Source organism: Pseudophryne corroboree, chromosome 1 (genome assembly GCF_028390025.1).
Source record: "Pseudophryne corroboree isolate aPseCor3 chromosome 1, aPseCor3.hap2, whole genome shotgun sequence".
NCBI lineage: Eukaryota > Metazoa > Chordata > Amphibia > Anura > Myobatrachidae > Pseudophryne > Pseudophryne corroboree.
Window position 1 is genome coordinate 309,782,238 of NC_086444.1, and position 12,108 is coordinate 309,794,345.

Consider the following 12,108-nt stretch of genomic DNA (forward strand, 5'->3'; position numbering starts at 1 on the left):
CTAAGGACTCTGTGTCCTGTGCTGCAGAGTGTTTATCTTCTTCTGAGGAGTCTATTCCATGTACTCAGGACTGCAATATGCTTTTTCAGCCTTACGAAACCGAACCTGCATAGGTGGATTCTTTAAGGGGAATGATATCCCAGATTTCTACCAGCATGTCACATAATGAGAAAGAGACACAGTTTTTGAGGAAATCTGTGGAGGGTTTGCAATATTCGACCCCCACTACATCATCAAAAGACCCATCTACATAACCTCAAAAGCGTACACTTGCCCAGATAATGCAAGCTGACACTAATACCGACTCTGATACAGGGGGCGGTGATGGGGATATGCACGGGAGGGATGGCATCCCTTGCTAAAGGGGTGCAACTAATGATTGATGCAATTAGGGATGTTTTGCACATTACTGAAAAGGTACCTGAGCAGGAAGAGGAATCTTATTTTACTGTAAATAAGAAATTCTCGATTACCTTCTCTGCTTTTAAGGAGTTAAATTCCTTGTTTGAGAAATCCTGGGAAAACCCAGAGAAAAGGTCGTGGAAAAGCCAGAAAACCTGCACCAACGGGTTCCCAGGAACAGAAACCAGGTTCTGCTTCCTCCAAGTCTTCAGCATGACGGTGGACCTCCCAGCCTGGGGATCAGTCAGGTGGGTGGCGAGACTAAAAGGTTTCAGTCACGTCTGGGCGTCATCATGCCTAGACCCCTGGGTGAAAAATATTGTTACCCAGGGGTACAGACTGGAGTTTTAGGAACTCCCGCCTCACAGAATCTTCAAATCTGGCTTACCAGCTTTGCTGACAAAGTGCTATCCTACAGGAAGCCATTCACAAATTGGTACAAACAAATGTCATTGTTCCAGTTCCACCTCATTTAAGAAACAGGGGTTATTATTCAAACATGATTGTGGTACCGTACGGTTCGGTAAGGCCAATATTGAACCTAAAGTCCTTGAACCCATTCTTGCAAGTATTCAAGTTCAATATGGAGTCTCTGAGAGCGGTGGTTTCAGGTCTGGAGGAGGGGGAATTCCTGGTATCCCTGGATATCAAGGATGCGTACCTTCACATTCTGATCTGGCTGCCTCACCAGGCCTATCTAAGGTTTGCACTACAGGACTGTCACTATCAGATCCAGACATTGTCATTTGGCCTCTCCAGTGCACCAAGGGTATTTACCAAGGTCATGGCAGAGATGATGCTCCTCCTCCGCAAGCAGGGAGTGAACATAATTCCATATCTGGACGATCTACTGATAAAGACGTCTTCCAGGGAGAGGCTGTTGCAGAGTGTTGCTCTCTCAATTCAACTACTCCAGGCTCATGGGTGGATCCTGAATCTTCCACATTTGGAACCGACAAGGAGACTGCCCTTCCTGGGGATGATACTCAACACAGAAGTGCAGAGGGTGTTTCTACCAATGGAGAAAGAGTTGGTGATCCATTCAATAGTCCGGGATGTCTTGGCCCGGGTATCGGTCAGTGCATTCGCCTTCTGGGAAAGATGGTAGCCTCCTACGAGGCTCTCCAGTATGGAAGATTCCATGCACGGTTCTTCCAGCTGGATCTCCTGGACAAGTGGTCGCAATCACATGTTCACATGCACCAGCGAATACGCCTGTCGCCGAAAGCCAGAATTTCATTCTTCTGGTGGCTCCAAACTTCTCATTGGAATGAGAATGGGCCCTCCATCCGAAGGTATTCGCAGAGGTAAGAAGCCGATGGGGCGTGCCTAAAATAGACATGATGGCCTCTCGCCTCAACAAGAAGCTTCGGAGGTACTGTTCCATGTCACGAGACCCGCAAGCAGTGGTGGTGGACGCCCTGGTAACTCCGTGGGTGTTCCGGTCAGTGTACGTATTCCCTCCACTTCCGCTCATCCCAAAGATTCTCAAACTAATAAAGTGAACAGGAGTTCAGGCGATCCTCATCGCTCCGGACTGGCCAAGACTAACTTGGTACGCGGATCTTCTAGAATTACTGCTCGAGGATCCGAGGCCCCTTCCTCTTTGCGAGGACCTTCTACAACAGGGGCCGTTCGCCTATCAAGACTTACCGCGGCTACGTTTGACGGCATGGAGGTTGAACGCCAGATCTTAGCTCGGAAGGACATTCCAAACAAGGTCATTCCTACTCGGATCCAAGCTAGGAAGGGAGTAATGTCTAAGCATTACCATCGGATTTGGAAGAAGTATGTGTCTTGGTGTGAATCCAAGAAGTTTCCAACGGTGGAGTTTCAACTAGGACGTTTTCTCCTCTTTCTGCAAGCGGGTGTAGATTTGGGCCTACGCTTGGGCTCCATAAAGGTCCAGATTTCGGCCTCGTCCATTTTCTTCCAGAAACAATTGGCTGCTCTCCCTGAGGTTCAGACATTCTTGAATGGAATTCTGCACATCCAACCACCTTTTGTGCCTCCTCCGGCACCTTGGGATCTTAATGTGGTGGTGCAGTTCCTGCAATCGGATTGGTTTGAGCCTTTATAGGAGGTAGGCATAAAGTTTCTTATTTGGAAGGCGGTCACACTGTTGGCATTGGCATCTGCAAGACGTGTGTCAGAATTGGGGGCATTGTCGCACAAGAGTCCCTACTTGATTCTCCATGAGGATAGAGCTGAGCTCTGAATGCATCAGCAATTTCTTCCAAAGGTTGTGTCCGCTTTTCATATCAACCAACCTATTGTGGTGCCAGTGGCTCTACTGGTACCTCGATTACCTCAGAGTCCTTGGATGTTGTACGGGTTTTGAAATTACATGTGAAGAGAAGCTCTCATCACAGGAAGTCGGACGCACTGTTTGTCCTTTATGATCCCAACAAGATTGGGTGTCCTGCTTCTAAGCAGACCATTTCTCGCTGGATCAGGTTCACTATCCAGCATGCATATTCTACGGCAGGATTGCCGTGTCGGAGATCTGTTAAGGCCCACTCTGCTTGTAAGGTGGGTTCTTCCTGGGCGGCTGCCCGGGGTGTCTTGGCTCTTCAGCTTTGCTGAGCAGCTACTTAGTCTGGGTCAAACACGTTTGCTAAGTTCTACAAGTTCGATACTTTGGCCTCTGAGGACCTAAAGTTTGGTCAATCTGTTCTGCAGTAACCTCAGCACTCTCCCTTCCGTACTGGGAGCTTTGGTACATCCCCATGGTACTAAATGGAACCCCAGCATCCTCTAGGACATAAGAGAAAATAGGATTTTATATACCTACCGGTAAATCCTTTTCTCGTAGAGGATGCCGGGCGCCCACCCAGTGCTTCGATTTCCTGCATTGTTACTTGGTTAAGTATTGTTGGTTAAGCCATTGCTGAATCATTTCACGTTGGTTAGCTTGGCTTTCCTTTTGTTATGTGTGAGCTGGTGTGAATCTCACCACTATCTGTGTATTTCCTTCTCTCGAAGTATGTCCGTCTCCTCAGGCACAGTTTGTAGACTGAGTCTGGTAGGAGGGGCATAGAGGGAGGGGCCAGCCCACACTATTAAACTCTCAAAGTGCTAGTGGCTCCTAGTGGACCCATCTATACCCCATGGTACTAAATTGGACCCCAGCACCCTCTATGGACTACGAGAAAAGGATTTACCGGTAGGTATATAAAATCCTATTTTTGCTTGCTTTCTTTTTATTCAACAAAGCTGTGAAGCCTGTTTATAACTGCTTAATCTAGCAGTAACCTCCCTTTTTATATCCCGACTTCTTGTCTTCCACATTTCTGAGCGGAAACTCTTCATTTCAGTCCGTGAATCTTTGTAAGACTGTAAATTATATTACAATTTACAGGTAACATAAACAACCATATACATATTAAATGAACACAGTTAATATACACGCAATAAATCTATAGCAAACATATATTTAATAAAACACATGGCTAACGCATGATGATAAATACCCCTGCAAATATAAAATGCATATACAAATTAAAATCCACAGCTAATGCATTTCTTTTATATTTCTTCACACCCCAGTAAATGCAAAATATATCAAAGAGACATGTACTGCACTCCAAAGTGCACAAGGGAGGGAGCCTTCCCACATCAGTTCAGCAGGCGTAAAAGAGTGCAGCAATGGTGTGCAGGTTCCGGAGTGTGATGCCCCTTTTGACCACAGCTGCTTTAAAAATGTTCTTTTGAAACCTAAATTTTAACATAAGTACATAACAGCTTATTTTCAGTAAATTATAAAATGCATACCATTCTCCCACCATGCCCCTTACTGTGTGGAGTTTATATATTTAACCTGTCCTTTTGTGGGTTTCCTCCGGGTACTCCGGTTTCTTCCCACAATTCAAAAATGTACTGGTAGGTTAACTGGCTCCCCCCCCAAAAAAAGTAATCCTGGCATGAATGTGTCTGCATTTATATATGGTAGGGAATATTGGGCCTAAGTCAGACCTGATCGCAGAAGCAAAATTGTTCTCTAGTGGGCAAAACCATGTGCACTGCAGGGGGGCAGATATATAACGTGTGCCCAGAAACTTAGATTTGGGTGAGTTATTTTGTTTCTGTGCAGGGTAAATACTGGCTGCTTTATTTTTATACTGCAATTTAGATTTCAGTTTGAACACGTCCCACCCAAATCAAACTCTCTGTACATGTTAAAAAACCTACCCTTGATCCAAACACTCTCTCCAACTACCGACCCATCTCTCTCCTCCCTTTTGCCTCCAAACTCCTTGAGCGTATTGTCTACAACCGCCTTACTTCCTTTCTTTCCTCACACTCACTACTTGACCTATTCCAGTCTGGCTTCCGTCCTCTTCACTCCACTGAAACTGCCCTTACAAAAGTATGCAATGACCTCCATGCTGCTAAATCTAAGGGACACTACTCTCTGCTTATTCTACTTGATCTCTCTGCGGCTTTTGACACTTTGGACCATCCTCTCCTACTGCAAATCCTTCACTCCATTGGTCTGCGTGACACTGCCCTCTCTTGGCTGTCTTCCTACCTCTCTGACCGTTCATTCTCTGTCTCCTCTCATGACTCCCCCTCCCCCTCTCTTCCACTAACTGTAGGTGTACCCCAAGGTTCTGTCCTTGGTCCTCTTCTCTCTCTATACATCCTCACTAGGTAAGCTCATTAGTTCTTTTGGTTTCCAATATCATCTCTATGCTGATGACACCCAAATCTATCTTTCCCCTCCAGACCTCTCCCCTGCTCTCCTCACTCGTATCTCCAACTGTCTCTCTGCTACCTCTTCCTGGATGTCCCAGCTCTTTCTTAAACTTAACATGATCAGCTCGGTCTTAGACATCATCCCTCCCTCCCGCATAACCTCACCTCCTACAATGTCATTATCTATTGATGGCACTACTATCTCCTCTAGCCCCCAAGTGCGCTGTCTTGGAGTAATCCTTGACTCCTCCCTCTCCTTGAAACCAGACATTCAGCACCTCTCACAAACCTGCCGTTTTCATCTAAAAAATATTTCCAGGATCAGACCCTTTCTGACCCAGGATGCTACTAAGACTCTTATCCACTCACTGGTGATCTCCAGACTGGACTACTGTAATCTCCTCCTGACTGGCATTCCTGACAAATACCTCTCTCCACTCCAATCTATCCTCAATGCTGCTGCCCGGCTCATTTTCCTCATCAAACGCACTACGTCTACCTCTCCTCTCTTACTAGACCTTCACTGGCTCCCTTTCCCTTTCAGAATCCATTTCAAGCTTCTCACACTCGCTTACAAAGCCCTCACCCACTCCTCTCCCATCTACATCTCTGATCTTATCTCCCTTTACACTCCCACCCATCCTCTTCGCTCTGCTAATGCACAATGACTCTCCGGCCTACGGATTTCTTCTTCCCACTCCTACCTCCAAGATTTTTCAAGTGCTGCACCACTTCACTGGAATTCCCTACTTCTCCCCCTCAGACTCTCCACCTCTCTACAAAACTTCAAACGGGCTCTCAAGACCCACTTCTTCACCAAACCCAGTCAAAGCTCATCCTAACCCTCTGTTCCACGTTCTCTATGTACCCCATCTGTGTCACCCCTGTCTGTCTACCCCTTCCCTTTAGATTGTAAGCTCTCACAAACAGGGCCCTCATGTGCTTATCCTTTGTCTTACTTTAATAATCTTCAACTGTACCACATCCAGCAGTCTTCTGCCACCTGATACTTATTCCAGTGTCATCTGCTGATGTAACTATGTTTATTTACCCTGTATTTGTCCTATACTGTCATCAACTGTAAGTTGCTGTTTTCCTGTTTGATTATTTATGTACTCTGTAATTGGGCGCTGCGGAACCCTTGTGGCGCCATATAAATAAAGGATGATGATGATGATGATGATGATAATAATAATGTTATATTTGCCCCACCTACACTGCACATGGTTTTGCCCATTAGAGAACAATTTTGCTGTTGCGATCAGGTCTGAATTAGGCTCCACTGGGGCAGGGACTACTGATGTGAATGGTCAAATATTTCTGTAAAGCACTGCGGAATATGTGTGCGCTATACAAATAACTGGTAATTAATAATAATAATTCATTTAGAAAAACTATTAATCTAGGTCCTCCCTCAACTTACTGTGTTCCCCGCTATAATGTCATGGTTCAATTAATTTATTTAATGTTGTGCGTTACCCTATATCTGAATATCTTATTACACCTCATCTCATGTTATCATATCGACAAATGTACTCAAAGTTTGTAACTGAAAGTTTTCCTCCTTTATCAGTAGATGAATATGGATGCCATTCATTGATCAGTGATTTTATCTACATAATTAAACTTAAACCTCCATACTCTTTTTTAAAACTCTCAAAATAATTATGTTACTAAACTATTTTTTTTTTCGGGGGGGGGGGGGGGGGGGAGGGGGGGAGGGGGATTCTGCACAAAGCTTCATTCTGGAATTTCAAAATGTTTCTTTTTCTGATTGTTTTGATGAAACCGAGAATGTCATTTAAAGTCTCATAGGCTACATTGAGTTGTTGTGGTGGAGCACAACAACCTTAATTTGGGTAATTTTCTAGCTGACCTGATGTCTATTAAAACAAGTTACATGGTTGCACTGCTGTTAGATTACACGATGCAGCATATATGTGAACTGGGTGTAGTGTGAGCAGACACTCGCTTAATCTGGTCTTCACTCACTGTGATATTTCTGACTTCACCAATTCTTCTTTCCCTTTCTGTGACCATCAGCTTCTCTTTTAACTTATCCCTTACTCCATATCCACCTCTGCCTCCTAACCATCATTAAACATAACCATGAGGCTACTGACTCCATTTCCTTATCTTCCCTGCTCGACTTGCTTCTCTCCCCCACGGTCTCTTTCTAGTTCCCTGACCAAGCTGTTTTCCTATACAAGGTCTCTCTCTTACTTCTGCTGGCGGTCACTGCTCAACCTTGGTACTCTAAATGAACAGTGTTCTCCCCATGCTATATTCCTCGGGAAGGTTGCTACGTAAAATTTCCATGCCACCCGGTAGTGATATGGGGACAAGTTGCACAGCACTGAGTGAAACGTCAGCGCAGTATGGCTTATTGGCTGTGTCACTGCAGGATACTGGCCGCCTCATCCACCTCGACCCTGGCCCACCCTGTCGGAGCAGTCTCCGTCGGAAGGATGCCGTCCATCAGCTCCACCTCAACCCCTGTCTTCCCTATCGCTCTAGGCAAACACGGCATGCCTCCTCCTTTACTGTGCCCGCCAAACAGTAAGTGAGATGCTGGATAGGAGGGGGGACTGCTGTGGTAGGGTTCGGCTTGTGCCCCCCCTTTCTCAGTTCACACCCAGCCACACACCTCTTCCCCTCCTGGTTCGCACTCTGCCACACACCTCTTCTTACCATTCTTTCTCAGTTTCCTCTCATTACTCCACCCGCCCCCACATGCTTACTTTCCCTTCCAGTAGGTGTCACCCAAGGTTCTGTTCTCTCTCTCTCCTTTTCTCCCTCTATACATCCTCTTTAAATTATCTCTTCTGGCCTTCAGTATCATCTTTATGCTACTAACACACACATATTCTCTCTTCCCCCGACCTTTCTCACTCTCTCATATCTCCAATGAGAGAGGACATTGAAAGTGCTGGGACATCTTGTTAAACTTGACATGTCCAAGTCTGAGCGGAGATCCCCCCCCCTCACCTTCCACAATTTGATTAATCTTTTGACTTCATGACCTTCTCCTCTAGTATGCAAATACTCTGTCTTGGAGTTATTCTTGACTTCTACCTCTCCTTCAGACCACACAGTCAGCACCTTTTGCAGTCCTGCTGTTTCCATCTCAAAAATATATCTAGGATCAGATGCCTTTATCACCCTGGAGGCAGCTAAGACCCTTACTGATCAACTCTAGACTCGACTGCTGTAACTGCTTCTTGAATGGCCTCCCTGTCTCCCACCTCTCTCCATTCCAGTCTGTCCTTCATGTTGCTGTCTGGCTTATTTTCCTCTCCAAACGCACTATGGGAGTTATTCAGGCTTGTTGGCAAGCCAAAAAAAGCACACTAATGGACAAAACTATATTGCACTGCAGATTGGGAAGATGTAACATGTGCAGAGAGATTTAGATTTGGGTGGGGTGTGTTCAAACTGAAATCTAAATTTTGTTTTCATATTTCTGTTTTTGTACGTAGAAAGGCATTGCAGACCCTTTGTGGCGCCATGTAAAAAAAATAATAGTGAAGCATGTGTACTTTGTGTCCAGATGAAGATGTTAGACAAAATTATGTATGTCGTTTTGTTTTTTTGCATTGCATAGTAGCATGATACTGAATCCAATTATTTCTAAATTGTATATATTTTTTTCCAAAATGATTCCTTATATCAGTATATACCCATATCATGCAGTTTGTGTATTTTATAGTAGATGTCATGCTTGAAATGGCTGCCTTGGCAATTCTAATTATAAACAGACATTGCAGCTACAATTACTGTAATGAAATAAAGTAACAAACAAAAAAATAGTGTTATCTGCATTCTTTGATGCTAGTTCCTTGGTATTGTCATTTTGTTACCTTTTTTTATTCTCTCTTGATCCCTCTGTAATGAGACCCCCTGTTTTCTTTAGATTATAGATGTGCTGGAGCAGTGGACTGGGAGCAATAGGTGGCTACTGTAAATAACAATGTCGTAAAACGGGTTCCAAAAGGAATGAGGAACACCATTTTGTATTTTATTTTTGGGGAGGAAATTCCTATTTCTTATTTCTCCCTCAGGCTTATTTGAGTTAAAAGTACACTCCATGCCAGACAGATGTGTTATTTACATATTTAATAAAAGTTACATTTTATATTTGCATGTTGGTAGGCCAGTACCCAACCCAAGAGACTACTTTTCCTGTTTTTTTTTGTGTGTTTTGCATACTGTATATTACTCTCATGGGACAACCTCCATGGAATATTTATACCCACAGGGGAAAGATTGTTTGACCATTGGAGTAACCTACCGGCATTTTATACTGATTTATAGGGTATTGTACCAGTGGGTTGGGTGTGGGTGACCGGCGGTATACAGACGCCGGGATTCCGGAGTGTAGGTTGTCGGCGGGGGCGCAATGAAGCCCATTGTGGGCTCACTGCGCTTCCCACAGGGTCTATTCCGACTCTATGGGTGTCATGGACGCCCACGAGTGGGAATAGTCCCCGTCAGTCAGCATGCGGACTGTCAGTATTTCACTCATGCGGGATTCCGGCGTCTGTATAGTGACTGGCGGTGCTACCCGTACCAGTGCTGTGTTTCCCAATCTCCTCATTGCGTCATTCTAGGATATTCATTATTGTAATGGTCTCATTGATCTGCACTACATTTTTATAGTGTACATGTACCACAAGGATGGAGTATAAACTGTACACAATTGTGTTTTGTATGTAGTGTGTGCCCCTTCGCAGGACAGGAAGATTATGACCGACTACAGTACATCCTCTGTCTTATCAAGTTGTACACAATTGTGTTTTGTATGTAATGTGTGCCCTCTTCTATCACAGGACAAGAAGATTATGACAGACTACGTCCTCTTTCTTATCAAGATGTTCATTTGGTTTTAATCTGCTATGATGTTACAAACCCTACCAGTTTTGACAATGTATTAGTAAAGGTAAGATTGAGCTTCTCTTACTGTTGCATAGTTCTTTTGAGAACACAGTGGGTATTGTGTGTCAAATATGATGCTATTCACCTTCAAATAATTATTCATGATTTAGTATTTTAAATATTCACTGTAATCATACTGATTGTAAATATGCAGAGTTAACGAGAAGATAATTGTTTTCTGATTGGCAGGATCATTATTAGAGACAAATCTTTAAAGACAGACCTGTCCACTTTGCCACAAATGGAGTCCTTTCAGACTTTCATACCCAGCTCAGACAGACCGATTTACCAGTAGAAAGTCCAAATATTTTGCAGGACCTAATAACACATATTTGTAGTAATTTAAGTATAAGGTAAACTGTACAATCAAAAATAGGTTTTCTGGTGGTCATTCCGAGATGATCGCTCGCTAGCAACTTTTTGCAGCGCTGCGATCAGGTTAAAACTCGACAAAACTGCGTATGCACCGCAATGTGCAGGTGCGTGGTACGGGTACAAAAAGGATCGGTGCTGGGCGATGGATTTAATGAAGAATCCATTCGCACAGCCGATCACAAGGTAATTGACAGAGGACGTTTATGGGTGTCAACTTACCGTTTTCTGGAAGTGTTTGCAAAAACGCAGGCGTGTCCAAGCGTCTGCAGGGCGGGTGTCTGACGTCAATTCCGGGACCAAAAAGACTGAAGTGATCGCAGCGGCTGAGTAAGTCCAGAGCTACTCAGAAACTGCACAAACTGTTTTTGTACCGCTCGGCTGCAAAGGTGTTCGCACACTTGCAAAGCGAAAATACATTCCCCCATAGGCGGTGACTATCTGATCGCAGCGCTGCAAAAAGTTTCTAGCGAGCGATCAACTCAGAATGACCTCCTCTGTCTCCAGTCATACACCATTACCACACTCTATATAATATACACTCTGACTCTGTCTGAAAGGACTCCACTTGTTTTAAAGTGGTTATGTACTTATACCAACAAGCAGGCACACCTGTAAGTTTTGCCTCACTGTTTCCTGCTGAATTTTGCTCTGCACCCAGCCTCAGTGATATCATAGCTGTGCTGTGCTGATGTAAGTACTGAAAACCTCATTCCAGCACTTTATAGGGCTTGTCCACTTCACAAGCATAGTTTCTATTCAGTCCTCTTAAGTGCAAATTTACACATTTGCCAATACTACATGATGTTCCCGAGCTGTAGTGCAGGGTTATCCCATTTCATTTCCTTGTTACTGTAGGCATTAAAAAAAAAAAAAAAAAAGGTCATACACCTCCACCTTTAAATTGTAGTATGTTACCTTCTTTTCAAGAGTCTGTTTTGGAGCCTTGTGGTTCTACAACACCTGGAGAGCTACTTGTGGCTTTTGTCAAATATTGCACATCTAAAGGGGGATACTCACAGAGCGATAATGTAATCAATCTGACTAGATTCTAAGATTTTAAGTATGATCTCTCCGTGAGTACCCCACACAGCGATAGCGATGCGCGGCCCCGCGAGTCGCTATCGCTGGTGCTAGATTGGCCTGCATGCAGGCTCAATCTAGCACATCGCTCATTTCACCCGCTGGGTGAAATGAGCAGCCCCCTGTCGCCCCCTGCACGCTCAGCACACATTGCGCTGTGCTGAGCGGGGGGAGAGGTGTGCTGAGCGGTTCACTCAGCACACATCTCTCCCCACATCTACCCGTGAATACGGCCCTTTAGGCAAATTTGGCTATACTGTTTTTCCTTCTGCCACATTGTTCTGGGGAGTTTCCTGAGGCCTATGCTGCAGTTTATGAAAAGCAACAGAGGATTGGTTCCGTCTGCAAGAATAGGTAGGCAGGCTGATTAAAGCCCCGTACAAACTGGACGACCTCCCCTAATTGGCAATTAGCGCTATATCGCTGATTACAAATTAGGGGAGATCGCCAGTGCATACACACTGAATGATATTGATGAACGATATCATTCAGTGACATCATCACCCACACTCCCCAAGTTGACCTGCATGTTCCATAGATAATACTGTCAAAGTCAGAAAAATATCTCTATGCACACTACCATATTTGCACCTCATACAGGTCCGTGCTGCGCATTTG

The 12,108-nt window shown here is 44.5% G+C and overlaps 1 protein-coding gene across 1 annotated transcript in view; it reads left to right on the forward strand.

Annotated features, from left to right (window-relative positions):
- Positions 1 to 12,108, forward strand: part of RHOF (ras homolog family member F, filopodia associated) — a 117,874-nt gene that overhangs the window by 67,092 nt on the left and 38,674 nt on the right. The window contains exon 3 of the mRNA XM_063964480.1: positions 9,930 to 10,039. Coding sequence (XP_063820550.1) covers positions 9,930 to 10,039 — 110 coding nt within the window. The remainder of the gene's footprint in view (positions 1 to 9,929; positions 10,040 to 12,108) is intronic.